We start from the raw sequence: 14057 nt of genomic DNA, 5'->3' as shown, positions 1-14057 counted from the left end.
ATTTATCCTGAGACCCAGACAGGGGCCTATGCAACAGTGATTTTACTGTTAAAATATTTTTCAAATTTGAAGTATTCTACACAAGCTCCTAAGAGATGTACTCTACTTGGTTATTCTTTGGGACATACTAGAGCCAAACTCTAGTCTTTCAAAAAGTGCCATGGGAATCTTTAAAATTCTTGCAGAACAGACAAAGTCTGTTTGTCCTGAACATAAAGTCAGTTATGGAACGGGGATAACTTTAGATTGTAAAGTCATGTGTTCTATTTGTACATTGGAAGATTATGAATAAGACAACAATCGGAGTCCTCTTATCCACCTTCGAACTGTAATCCATGAAATGTCCTATGAATATCTTTGAGAAGTGCAGTGTGGATACCAGTTGTGTGTGCTTAGTCACAGACTTCCACTTTTTCAAAATTAGCATCTCTCCACAGGACCTCCAATGGTTAGTTCTGACAGTGCAGAAAAGGGAAACAAAGGTAAATCACAGTTTAATGAGGAACAAGGCATTCATTAGAACCAGATTACACAGAGGAATGCAATTTATTTTGCTGCAGATAGAAATGGATTTCTTGTAGGCAAATGGTGATATTACAGCCCAAGGCTTTGTAAAGTAAAGAAGATGCAACAACAAACAAAAGACAACCTCAAATGAAATTCAGATGGTAGCAATAGATACTAAGACAGATGCAAGAAGAAAAAGAAAAAACAAAAAAGGTAGGCCTTATTTACATCTCTCTCCATTCCCCAGTGCATTTTGAATGCTTATGCCATTTTAACAAAATGGCAGTCTAACCGGTAGGTTTGGAAAAATCATGTCTGGAAACCATACAGAAGTAAGAGTGAAGTGGTCCATCCGTGTTGTCAGAGAGCAGGACAGGAAAATTAGATAGGCTTCTGTAAGACTGAAGAAAAAAAGATGTAGAGGTGATAAGGAGAGAGATAGAGGAGTACTGATTATCTCCTTGCAAGCAATTATCAAAAATGAAAACTTAATGAATAAAAGTAATCCAGTGTTGGTGAAAGGCACTAGATGTAAGCTCTTGTGCAAAGAAGGGCTATTTTTGCATAGTACAGGTATTGCACAGGCAAGCTGCAGAGCAAGTTCTCCTACAGTGCCTTGCAAATAGGTTTCAAACTAACCTGGAAGAGAGCCCTTTTCTATAGTTGGAAAATGGAAAGCAATCTCCATGGACCAATCGGATTCTTGTCCTAGAAACAAGACTGATACAACCCATTCACTTTGCATAGGTTACTAAAGCCATCAGATGTAATTTTCAAGTCACTACCAATCTGAACCACATGCGAAGTAGGGACAATGAGGTAAAATCCCTAGTCTGTTAGTTACTGTTTTTCACCGTCAATGTGGCTCCTTTCAAATTCTGCAATTTGGTTTTCCCCTTTTTTGATTTTGGTGCTTATCTTGTGAAATTTACTAGAGACTGGACAGGTAGATTGAAGAAAACTCACATTCTCCTACACCAAACTTTTAGACATTATGGGAGGAAAAAATGGATGTATAAGTTACAGCAACAGTTAGGACATTTTAATTTATTCAGCTAGCTTGGCAGCAACAGAACATATAATACCCTCTTATGGCTGGTTTGTTCTTCTAGGTCTATTTATGCTTAATACAATTTATCCAGTGTTTTAGATCTGAACAAGCTTTTTGTTTATTAAACAAACTTGTTTTTTCCCCACACTCATTTCTTCCACATTAATTGTGGCTACTGAAAGAAAAAGTCTCATGCTAAATTCTGGGATAATGCAGGAGTACTGCTTCTCATGGTGTGCACACATGCATTTGGAACAGTTCCCTTTAAGACTCTAGTTTCACTACTCCTGCTATTTGTTAGGATGCCCTTGGAGGCCTCTTTCCACTCAGCTTCCCAAGAACTCAGTTCAACTCCAGCCTTCGTCACTCAGGTATATTTATTTGGCACACGGCAGTGCTATGCTGAATAGCTCAGATGTGTGTGTGTGGGGGGGGGGGGGGGGGTGCGGGTGGGGGGGGGGGGGGAGAAGATGAATGCAGACTGCAGTGTGGTGCTAGGTTAACAGGGACAGGTGCAGAAGAGGAGTCTGGCATAGAAGAGAATTTGCACCCTTTTGTGCCCCAAAGAAAAGTAGAGTATGAACCAAAATGGCTGGACTAGTATAAACTCAATAGCCCAAGACTAGCATAAGAGATTAGCAGCCCTGGGACAGATATGGCTTGAAGATTTGATTTGTAATGACAATGTGGCCCACGTGCCTAAAATTTGTCTTCAACCATTTAAACTCTGTGCTGCACGTTAAGAATTGCACCATACCCTTAGGTGTTTATGGTTGTATTTTCAATCAGTTATTTCTATAAAATCCTGCTCCCATATACAGAATAAACCCTTCACCAATATGGCCACATAAGGACCTGAGGAGGAGAACCATCAGTAAATGGGCGGATGTAGCAGAGCGAATTGGTTCAGGGTGAGCCAGGAGCCTGCATAGTACCGTGGGTTTTGGCCCTCTGAAAACAGGTATTTTGGGCAAGTAGTTCCCTGAAGGATCAGGTGATGCATACTTGGCTGGTCATGTGACTAAGGAAAGCCTGTGACTCAGTAGAGAGACACTCAAAAAAACTAGAAAGGCTGAGGCAGTTGCTCCATGAAGAGGTGAGACCTGGAAAGTGCTCTCTGACAAGGAAGATGGGGAAGCATAGGCACAGAAGGGGGCATAAAGGAGACCAGGCAAGATTGGGAAACAGTTCTGAATTGACATCTGGCTGACCAGCCATGGTGTTACAGTCCTAGGACTGGAGACATACAGTAGAGCAGGGACATGGTCACCCTTAGATGTCATCTACCAAAGTGCTGTTGAAACAGCCAAGCCAGAATCAATGGGGTAAGGCAGAATGAGAAAGGGAATTGTATAGCGCCTAGGAGGGCTGGAAAGACAACTGGACTGAGGAAAGGCTAAGGAATTGAGTTGGAGAACATAGGAGGGCTAGCAAAGGACTGCTGGGGCTGGAAGCAGAGGTCAAAAGCACAGTGGCCTACAAGCCTGTGGAAGTCAACTGAGGCATACATGACCAGATGGCAGAGAGATAATCTGCTTGGTACAACAGAATGGTTATGTGAAAGCCCTAAGACTGAAAGCCATATTCAGTAGTCACAAATTGGAAACCTAAAAGTCTCCTTAAAACCTTCCTTGTATTCTAACCTAGCAATTGGGACTTGAATCTTGGTCAGACCTGAATAAACTGGATGTTTTAAAATACAGTTCAAATGTAGTCTTTTCGCCTCTGGAGTAAATGATGGAAAACTGGAGAGAAATAGCTCTGCACTCTAAGTGAATGAGAAATGGCAGATCCGAGATTGGTCCAAGTACAAGCTTGGCAGTGCTGTGCATCTTATGATACCAACAGTAAAATGAGAATCTAAGTCCATGTTTTCTCCTTTTCCCCAAATTTTTAGTAAATTTCAATCTTTCTGGAAGATGATGTACTAACAGAGAAACTTAAAACCTCTTCAGCCAGAGATCAGATACACTATGACAACATGGGTGCAAATTTCCCCCCCACTGCCATGCCGATCTGCTTCATTCCTAACTTGGCGAAATCATTTCTGTGGTGAGGGGAACTTTATCTCTGTTTTTACTTAAGCCAGTGATTCTCAACTTCTGGAGTGCATGCGGCCCAATTAGCACACATCTGTGGCCCAGCTCAGTTGTGTGCTAAAGGCCACCATCGTGCCGGGGTCACCAAGTTCCCAGCTGCCTGGCATGGAGGGGTCCAGGCTGCCCGGCAGGGTCGGGGCTGCCAGCTGGCACCATGGGTTCGGGGGCCCGGGGCTGCTGGCCTGCCCTGCGAGCTATGGAGTCCAGGGCAGCCACGTGGCGGGGTCGGAGGTCTGGGGCTTCCAGCCAGCCCCGTGGGGTCGGGGGCCTGGGGCACCCGCCCAGGCCCACGAGCTCCGGAGGCAGCCACATGGTGGGGGTACAGGGTGGGCAACCGGCGGGGTCGAGGCTGCCGCTGCTCTGCCACCTGGCCCCGATAACACATTGTGGGCCACATATGCGGCCCACAATGTGTAATAAGTTGAGAACCACTGATTTAAGCTTTGGCACTAACTAGCCCTCTTGTTTGAAGTGATAGATACTATTTATGGGGGAGCACTACTATTTACCCTACCCAAGAGCATATCTATGCCTTATAATACAAATAGACTACATGATCCCTAGCCTCCCCCACCCCTCTTTGCAAACGTATTTCAGACATGACAACAAGGAGTCTCATAGGTCAGAAAGATGGGGCTACATAGACTACGTTTTTTGGAGAAGTGACCATCTTTTTGTTGTGTGTGTACACAGTGCCTCCTACTGTGGGGCCTTGATTCATGACTGGGGGCTCTTACGTGCTACCACAATACAAATATCACTAAGACACAGAGAAGACTAAAACAGAAAGATTGGTTCATTTGAAGATGGAAAACATCATTACAGATGACTATCAATTAGCTTCTTGTAGGCATCAGGAAAAAGGGGGTCTCTAATGGGGTGCTCTCCCCACATTAGCCTTGACAGGATTAAGGCAGGTTGAGAAATGGGCTAATAAACTATCAGGCCACAGCTGAGAGGAATTGGGTGGCTAAGCAATCCCCTGACTAATGGAGGGAGACCAGATGCGGAGGAACCAGCTGGGCTGGATTTATAAAGACAGGAAATTAGCTGAAGAGGGGCTGCTGGGAATGTCTGAAGTCACTCTCTGGGAGAAGTGTTTGGAGGCTACAGCGACAGGTAGCCCATAGTTACTCCCTGGATGGGGGGGGTTAGGAGGCTAGCAAACCCAGAGAGAAGGCAGCACCAGATGGTAAGGAAAAACTGCCTTTCCCTGAGCCTAAGGTCTAAAAGGAAACAGATCTTGACTGCTGACTAGAGGGTCCCCCTGCCAGCCACTGAGGAATGGCACTGGGGGGCAGTGAAAGGGAAGACTACCTGAGGTTGCTAGGGAGAAAAGCTTTGGTGACCTGGAAGGGGAGAACACATCATGACCTGGTCAGACAGCTGTGTCATGAAGAGGCAGCAGCAGCAGCTCATGGAGTGTGAGAGGTGCTGCAGACTGACAGAGAAAGATGGAGCTGACTTGGCGAGTTACTCTCCAAAGTGACCAGGAGGAGGTGCCGTCTTAGGAGTGAGGGGAGGACCCCGTCACAGGGTTTTTAGAAGGGATTTAAGACAAGGTAGTGGTCTTGCAGAGCAGGTATTGGAGAGAGTAAGAAGAAATATTCTAGAAGCAATCTTCATGCTAATAAGGCATCAAGGCTGGCATCACTACTGGAGAAGAGAATGCGTGGGGTAACTCCGCAAGAGACAAGGTTGGACAAACTGGCAGGGGGTGGAGTTGTGGAAGATCTTTAAAGAAAACAAGAAGTTTGAACTTGACATAGTCAAGAAGGGGAAGCCAAAAGCTGAATTCAACAAGAGGTAGGGATGGCCAGATTGACAGGCAATGTATATCATCTTAATGGCTGTGTTTTGTACTGACTAGAGAGGGGACTTAGTTGAAAGGTCAGAGAGGAGATGACAGGAGACAATAAGGGCCTGGACAACAGTTTTAGCTTGGTGGGCAGAAAGATAAGGCTAGATATTAGAAATGCTACAGAAATATTAGGATTCAGAAAATCTCAATGTCAAGGGCAAAAGAGAGGACACAGTTTAAGATGACCCAGGTTTTGGGCCTCAAGGACAGGGAGGATGGTAGGTCTCCAATCCCCCCCCATACCCAAAAATGGGGGGAGTTAACAGAATTTAGGAGAAAGATTGTTTGGGCCATCATAAATTTAAATAGTTAGTGAGACATAAAAGGAGGTGATGATGGTCAAGCAGTTTGGAAGATTGTTTAGTTCCATCCAAACCTGATTAGGAGCAGAAAGATGGATGCATGAGTTGGCACTTGAAGTCCTGAGTAGATGAGGTCTGCCAAAAAGGTGACATTAAAGAGAGTCCTATGAGACCTATAGAAAAAGGGGAGAGGAGGATGACACACTGGAGGAATGGCAGAGGCGTAGAAGGAGAACTAGGAAAGCACAGCATCATGAAAGCCAAGGGAGAACAACATCAAGCAAGAGTATGATCAACAAATGTCAAAAGCAGCAGAAAGGTCACACAGGATGGAGTACACATGCTGGGAATTGGCCTGGAGAAGACTGACAGACCTTGGTTGAAAGCAGTTTCAATGGAGTAGAAAGAACAGAAGCCAGATTGGAAAGGACTCAGAGTGGAATTGGGAGAGAAAACTAGAGACCGTGGTTGTAGTCTGCCTGCTTGATAGGCTTGGAGGTGAAGGGGAAAAAGGAAGATAGGCAGGAAGATGGAGTCAACTTATTGAGGATGGAGATCAAGGCATGCTTGTTTGATAGAAAGGAGGAGCTGGAGGACAGAGGTTAAGGAGGAGGGAGCAATCCTGTATTAACATAGGAATGAATTAGATAAACTAAGTCTCCTCCTTTTCTAATTTCTGTGTCTGAAATCCTACATCAAGGCTGGCTCTCCTTTAGTAACTTTAACAATAAAAGACAGAGTATGGGTGTGAGCTGCTCCCACTAAACACCAAAATTCTCCAACTTCAGTGAGAATAGGGGCAGGTCTTAAGAGTCAGACTCGAGTTTGAATGCACAAATTTGTTAGTGAATCACAACCTTGCTATTGGGGGCAGGGATAGCTCAGTGGTTTGAGCATCGGCCTGCTAAACCCAGGGTTGTGAGTTCAATCCTTGAGGGGGCCATTTAGGGACCAGCAGGGGACAAAAAAAACCTGTCAGGGACAGTACTTGGTCCTGCTAGTGAAGGCAGGGGACTGGACTCAATGACCTTTCAAGGTCCCTTCCAGTTCTATGAGATAGGCAGATCTCTCTCTCTCTATATATATATATGGGGGGAGGGATAGCTCAGTGGTTTGAGTATTGGCCTGCTAAACCCAGGGTTGTGAGTTCAATCCTTGAGGGGGCCACTTAGGGATCTTGGGCAAAATCAGTACTTGGTCCTGCTAGTGAAGGTAGGGGGCTGGACTCGATGACCCTTCAGGGTCCCTTCCAGTTCTATATAAAAAAAAAAAAAATCTTGATTTGGATAATGATCTACAGCAGAAACCATATTAACATGCATACTAATTTGAAGTCTGTTGTCTCAAACCTGACAACACTGAAGCATATTGCTACATATCATGATTTTGTGAGCCTTTGTTTACCAGTACTCTGCAGTGGCACCTTTGGAGCTATTCTGGCTGATCGAATAAATCACTATGGTGCAATAAAATTAATACATATATAAAAAACTGTAGATAGATGTTTTCTGATTTTTCCCACTGATAAAAATGTTAGTTCAAAATTCATGCCCACAAGTCTATACTAAGCATAGTAGAGTTTTAATCCTGGCTCCTACATTTAATCATTAGTTGATGTTGAATAATTCACCTTCTCTGTCTTGGTGTCCCCCATCTATGCTTGCATACCTCACAGGGGTGGTATGGAGGTTAGTCAGTTAATGCTTGTACAGTGCTCTGAACATGTAAACCACGAAGGTTTATAATTATGGAGAAACTCCTTTAATCCTTACTGAAACCCACTGCAGTATTTTTTAGAAATTTAGAATTTTTTAAAAATTGAAAACAAGTAGCACGTTTTAAAAGAAGTCCTATCCTGTATATTTCAGCTCATGTAGGGGCTGAGGATTAGTTATTGTTTAAGAACTTTACAAATGAAGAGTGCTTTACAGCAACAATTAACATTTATAATGACAATTCCTCTTTATAAAGTGCATTCTGAAACCTCAGACAATAAGAACTACTAGGCTGGAAACCAACTCAATAAACTTTGCTATGGTTTGGCTGCCTGCCTGCCTTGCTAGAACACTTCTGAAGGGGCTCTAATGACCACAAGACCACAAAGCGGTGGAAATGCTGCATTTCGGCTGCACCGGAGGGTTAAGACCTCGAGCACCCCACCACAAAGGGAGTCTCCCCAGTCACCTACCCATCAGAGACTCCGAAGGCAAGAGGAGAATGGACTGGAGGAGTAGCCAGCAGATTTACACACACTGTGAGCCCATATAGAAAAGTAACAACAGTGTTAATATTGGATTCATAATACATTAACATTTTAAAAGAAAATAGTTTGGCCACTATCTTTTCTTAAATACTTCAGTGGCACTAAGGTAACATTATGGAGAAATGCCTTTAAAAAAGTTAAGAGGAAAGTGTTTTTCAACTGCTTTAGGATAACAAAAACATCAACTTCCATTCATTTATTTTTGCTCTCATAAAATTGGTAGATGCTTTTAATTGTTAAATGTTGTAATTAATTGTAGGCACAGTCTTATTAAATCCTCAAAAATAAGTAATTTTAATGGAAATGTCACTACAATATTTCAAGCACAACTCCATATGGTAGGAGAGACAAGTACCACTTACTGTTACTGAAAATGACCTGTACTACTTTTTTTTTTTTTTTTTTTTAAAACAATGAAATTAGCTTTTGAAAGTTAATATTGGGACAGGGCTGGGGGAAACCAACTGTGATACCACATTCTAATCAGTGTTCAGATCAGAGTAAGGGGCCAAGCGTCACTCATGCCAATGCGTGTGACATTGGAGTACTATATAAGCCTGTGTAGGGATTCATATACCATATATCCACTTAACTGCGAGAGTAAGGGGAAAGGTTTATAAACATTGTGTGTTTGGGACACCTTTATATTATGCCAACCCTCACGATGTCCAAACAGTGCACATAGAAGAAATGCACTGAATAGCAACAGAATCACAACAATGCAAGTAGGAGCTTCAAGCCAACTTTGTATACACCACTTCCCTGACCAACACTCTGCATTCTGGGTGCACCTCAGCATCTAGCCTTATATATTTTCAATCATTGTAGTCCTTGTGCAAATATTTCCCTTCCGATTAACTACTGCCCTCAGAGTTCCTCACCTGTATGTCCAAAACAAACAAGTATCTCAATTTCTCAGCCCATTTCCACCCTGCCCCCACTCAAACCTCCAAGTGTCATGCTGTGACAACGTGAATGGAAGTTTTAAATGCCCCTGAAACACAGCAAAACATTTCATCATGAGATTTAAAGACTGCCTTAAAAGTCATCTAAAATGAGTTAAATTTGACAGGTCTATCTTAGTATGGGGCAGAGCCTAAGCCATCCCCAATGGGCAAGGACAAGTGTGTGGAAACAAAGACTGATGAAACTGGAGTATATAGAACCAGTTTGGATAGGGGGTAAGAATCTGAGGTAGCTGTGTTTGTTGTGGTCATGTGGCTGGGAAATTTTGAGGACAGTAGCCAGAGTACAGAGATATTTATTGTAGCCAAGGAAAGTATGTTTCCAATTAGAAGATATTCCCTTTTAACTTGATAATGACAATGATAATTACCCTGAGGTAATAAACAGTGAGACCTCTGCTTCTGAATTGTTTTTCTTTTAGCCTAGTATATGGTTACCTGTAGCAGGGTGACCCCTCACTCCAGCCCAGAAGAGGTTGGAAAAGCCCTGCAGAGGGCTGGGGCGGGGCCAGGGAGTAAAACCCCAGTTGATTGGGGGAAGTGGCTACAGCTGGGGCCACGCCCCAAACTAAGCAACTGGGCCTTATAAGGCAGCCAGGGAAGCCAGAAGAAACAGCAGTCTCTCTCTAACTTGAGAGGGAGACAGGCCTGGCTTCTGGGGAACTCACCCAGGGGACCTAGAGGGAGGCAGGGCTGGGGAAAGGCCTTAGGAACTGGGAAGCCCTAGGCCAGCAACACCCCAGGCTGCAGGGCCTGGTTCTAGGCCCACCTAGGTATTGGGCTTGCAGAGAGGCAGCCGGAGGGTGGGTAAAGGCAGCCAGTCCAAACCCCTTGTTGCCTGTGATGATCGGCTGATAGACTGCAGAGCACGGGGGCTAAACAGAGACTGGCAGTAGCCACGACTGAGGTGACGTGGGGATAGGGGGTGGGGGAAACCCAGCAAGACTGTGGGGGTACTGCAGGAGGCAGAACCCTGAGATAAGGGCACCAGGGTCCTGGGAGGGACACAGGGGGCCAATGGCAAGCGGTTCACCGGCCTGCAGAGGGTGCTCCTGGGTTGAAGAGCTAATTCCCAAGGACAACCAGCAGGAGGCGCCGCAGGGCTGAGTCTGTGCTGTGCTACATTACCATTTCATAAGCAGGAGGACCCTCAATTTAATCATTTAAGGGCCAATGAAGTTACCTGGTATAGGATATACGTAACCAATGGCAGAATTTGTCTACAAATATTTTGGATGTGTGTGAAGAACCTATGAACTACAGATGGATATTGCAGCAAAAAAGGCTAAAAGGACTAATTCTGAGAAAGAGGTCAAAAAGAAAAGTCAAGTAGTGAATCATTATATGAAGAGGCACCAACCCTTTCTAAAAAGTAAAGTACAAGATGTCACTGTTGCCTAAAATTCTTGCAATTTCAATTAGATACACTATTAACCTCCCATTTCAAAGTGCAGTGTTCCTGTATGCTGTTGTATGGCAACCACTTTTCATTCTAGTGGTGAATGAAACAATTCTTCTAGTTTACTTAACAGCAATTGCCTGTGAACTTTAAGTCTTGAGATTGTCACAACTTCTGCTTTAAGCGGCTTTCCAATGCTCAGTTTTCTCTAAATTTCTTCTCTGGGTCTGAAACTCTGTCCTCGGCCTCAATCCCTGTATAACTTTTTCAAAAAGTTTAAGGAAAATCTCTTTAATTATTGAAGTGTTTAAAAGGTGACTTAGTATTTTCCTGCCCCCCATCAAAGGCTATAACAATTGTGATCCTTTTGAGCATGCTCAGAACATTTTTTTTTCTTAAAGCAGAGTCCAATTTTGACAAAATATTTTTGATAGCTGTACCGCTTGTGTAGCAACAGCACTGTCCCTTCCAGTATACTCTTGCCCAGCATGGCCTCACCGGTCTAAGGATTGTTGCTGGAATACTTAAGAAGGGAGATTATAAGAATAGGATTGAAATGGTGTGGGTTATGGGCCTGAACATATAGTCACTCCTATGGGGAGTCCCACTGAAGTCACAAGCCACTTATTAATGCACCTAAATAAGGACTTGTGGCCAACATTTGAAAAGGATTGGCTAAGGCTTTATTAGTAACACAGAAAAGGAAAAACTTGTTTCAATGTTGTCATTCTTAATGCACATGTGCATGGGCAATTTATTTTCGCCATTCCCCCCCATCTCCCCTTTAACAAAAATTTTAAAAAAGGCAAGGAAACAAATGCCAAGTTTCTCAGAATATCATTAAATCACCATTGCACAGACAGGGTTTGATAGTGCAAGCACATATGCACAGGCATGACTTTACTCACTTGAATAGTCCTGTAAAAAGCAACCTTTTACAGATCCAGACTAACACGGCTACCCCTCTGATACTTGAAGAGTCCTGTTAATTCAGTGTATGCAAATTAGCACCACTAAAATTGTGGAAGATGTTCTCTGAACATGCTCAGAAGTGAGCACATCTTTTTAAAAAAACCTATTTTTAAAATGTAATATATGAATGACGGCCCTGATCCTGCACTTTGATCCACACGGGAGGATCCATGCACCTATGCAGAACCCCACTGAAGCCCTGGGTACTCTGCACGGTGCAGGCCCATCTGACTGAAGGACCAAGGCCTATGCATGTATTTTTTATATATATATATATATGCGCCTTTCAGAATGACACTAAGTTTACATACAATAGTTAACTGACTAGTTAGAGCGCTCTGGAAACCTTGGGGCAGTCGGGGGAGGGTGCGGGGAGTGATTTCCTACATAAACGTCAATTACTATTACTGACTTGTAAATGAGTAACAACTCTAATATTCTATTTGCCTGCCATGAGACTTTAGTCCTGAAACTAGATGCCAATAGAAACATTTTAGAAAGTATTTCCTAACTCTACAATTTGCCACAAAGTAACTGATTTTAAAGCTAACTTGCTGATAATTCTATCAGTGCCAAAGTTGATACAGACTAACTCTGCTACCCCCTGATACTTGTATCCACAAAAACAAGAAGGAGTCCAGTGGCACCTTAAAGATTAACAGATTTATTTGGGCATAAGCTTTCGTGGGTAAGAAAACCTCACTTCTTCAGATGCATGGAGTGAAAATTATAGATGCAGGCATTATATAATGACACATGAAAAGAAGGGAGTTACCTCACTGGAGAACCAGTGTTGATAGGGCCAAAGCTGATACATTAACTACAAACCCAAATTCTATTCCCAAGATTTCTAAGTATAAGATCAATTTCTCTCCTCAGGCACTAGAAGCTTCTTGGAATAATAAAATAAACATTTAAGCTAGAGAGATGGCCAGAAGGTGATAGTTTCAAGAGTAAAACAATAATTCTTTGTGTGTAGTGTGTAATTGACTCAGTGATAGAAAAGTTGTTTTTTACAGAAAAATTCAGGGTTCATATCTTCCATGTACATAACTTAGCACTTAATGTCTGATTCTTCCCTCATATAGCTAACGAGAACATCAAGAGTCCCTGTTCACAGGATAAAAAAAATAGTATAAGAAATAGAAACCTTCATACTTCAGGGGATAAGCCAACAAAAACAACTATGAAAAACTTCCTCTATGGTCAGGCTACTCCACAATGAGGTTTCTTACACCTTTATCTGAAGAGTCTGGGGCTGGTCACAGCTAAAAAGACAGTACTTATCCTGTATAAAATGGACCACTGCCCTGATTGGAATTGACAATTCCTACGTTCCCACTGTTTTTGGAACATTGTCAACTCAATGACTTCAGTACAGTTACTTCTGATTTATACTGGTTTGAGAGGGGAATCGGGCTCTACCCTTCTCAAAAAAACTGTATATAAATGTTAAAATGGGTGTCAATTATCATTCCCAATTTACACCTGGAAAAATAGGCACACAGGTTAAATGACTTGCCTAAGTTCTTGTAATGATGCTTACTCTGTTGTATGGTAACACCCTGTTAAACAGAAGTGGTGAATGATTAAATTCCTGTATAATGTGTCTTTAAATGAAAGCTAGCTGTTGTAATGATTATTTTGTTTCTGATATTTACCTGGCAAAGATTTGTAAACTTTTTAAAACTTACTAAATAAATAGCTTAAAATGACATGCCTAAGTGTCAAAATCAGGATTAGAACTCAGGAGGTTCTCACTCCTAGTCCTACATTCATTCCACTAGACACACTGTCATGGTCACTGCACTCATTGAAGGCAGACTGCAAAACTCTAGAGTCTTTAAAAAATAAATTTGTTTCAGAATATACAGCTTGGCAGGCTCTCTAAGACAGTGACATAGTGGTGTGACGATTTTAAATAAATCTCACATTTAAATGTGAATAAGCTTGATGCAGCAATACCAAGTTTTACAGGGGCTAGAATATGTGGTCCTGACCCCTCACTGCACTGCACCTTGTGAAGTTGCTTACACCAATGCATAGTGGACCAAAAACGTTATCATTCTGCTTTGGTAGAATACTACATCCACTTGCAATGGTGTAAATGATTCCAAGGCGCAGGGTAAGAGAATAAGGCCCTGTATGTATAATGGGGGTCTAACTTTTTTGTAATAGAAGTGAGGGGAGTTTTTTATTCTTGTTAGGTGCACTATGGTAATTTTCAAATATTAGAAGGTGGGGGTTGTTTTTTTTGGGGGGGGGGTTAAGTTCCAGATGTGTTAGGCCCCTCGATTCCCAGGTTGAGATTTCAAACCACAAAACGTCAAGTGCACAGCATTAAAGGGTGTCCTGGGCAGATGATAAAAGCTATTCCTAAAATCAAAGATAATATGAAGTTGTGGCAGTAACTTCAGACAGGGGCAATAACACCACTAAGGGGTGTTCCGTGGCAAAACCTCCCATCACGATTTCTCTCTCTCTCTCTCTCTTTTGGAAACAAAACCGCGCAGGTAGTTACAAGGAGGTGGGGCCCTTTTAGTCTGACTGCAGCTCAAAGCAGAGAGGAGATGAGCCTGCTTGACGTCCCCCATCACCTCCCCTTTCTCGCGGCCTCATTTGCCGGGGGGGGGGGGGG

At 42.9% G+C, this 14057-nt stretch overlaps 2 protein-coding genes across 2 annotated transcripts in view; both read right to left on the bottom strand.

The window, feature by feature from the left end:
* LOC113406570 (cytosolic carboxypeptidase 6-like) overlaps positions 1-14057 on the bottom strand; it is a 1366737-nt gene that overhangs the window by 522281 nt on the left and 830399 nt on the right. The window lies entirely within an intron of this gene.
* Positions 1-14057, bottom strand: part of LOC112118970 (BEN domain-containing protein 5) — a 44352-nt gene that overhangs the window by 29661 nt on the left and 634 nt on the right. The window contains exon 2 of the mRNA XM_026651879.2: positions 9609-9682. Coding sequence (XP_026507664.1) covers positions 9609-9682 — 74 coding nt within the window. The remainder of the gene's footprint in view (positions 1-9608; positions 9683-14057) is intronic.

This window comes from Terrapene carolina, unplaced genomic scaffold (assembly GCF_002925995.2).
Source record: "Terrapene carolina triunguis isolate 2854851 unplaced genomic scaffold, T_m_triunguis-2.0 Scaffold105, whole genome shotgun sequence".
NCBI lineage: Eukaryota > Metazoa > Chordata > Testudines > Emydidae > Terrapene > Terrapene triunguis.
Note: the sequence above shows the minus strand (reverse complement) of the source record. Positions and strands in the feature narration are given on the sequence as shown.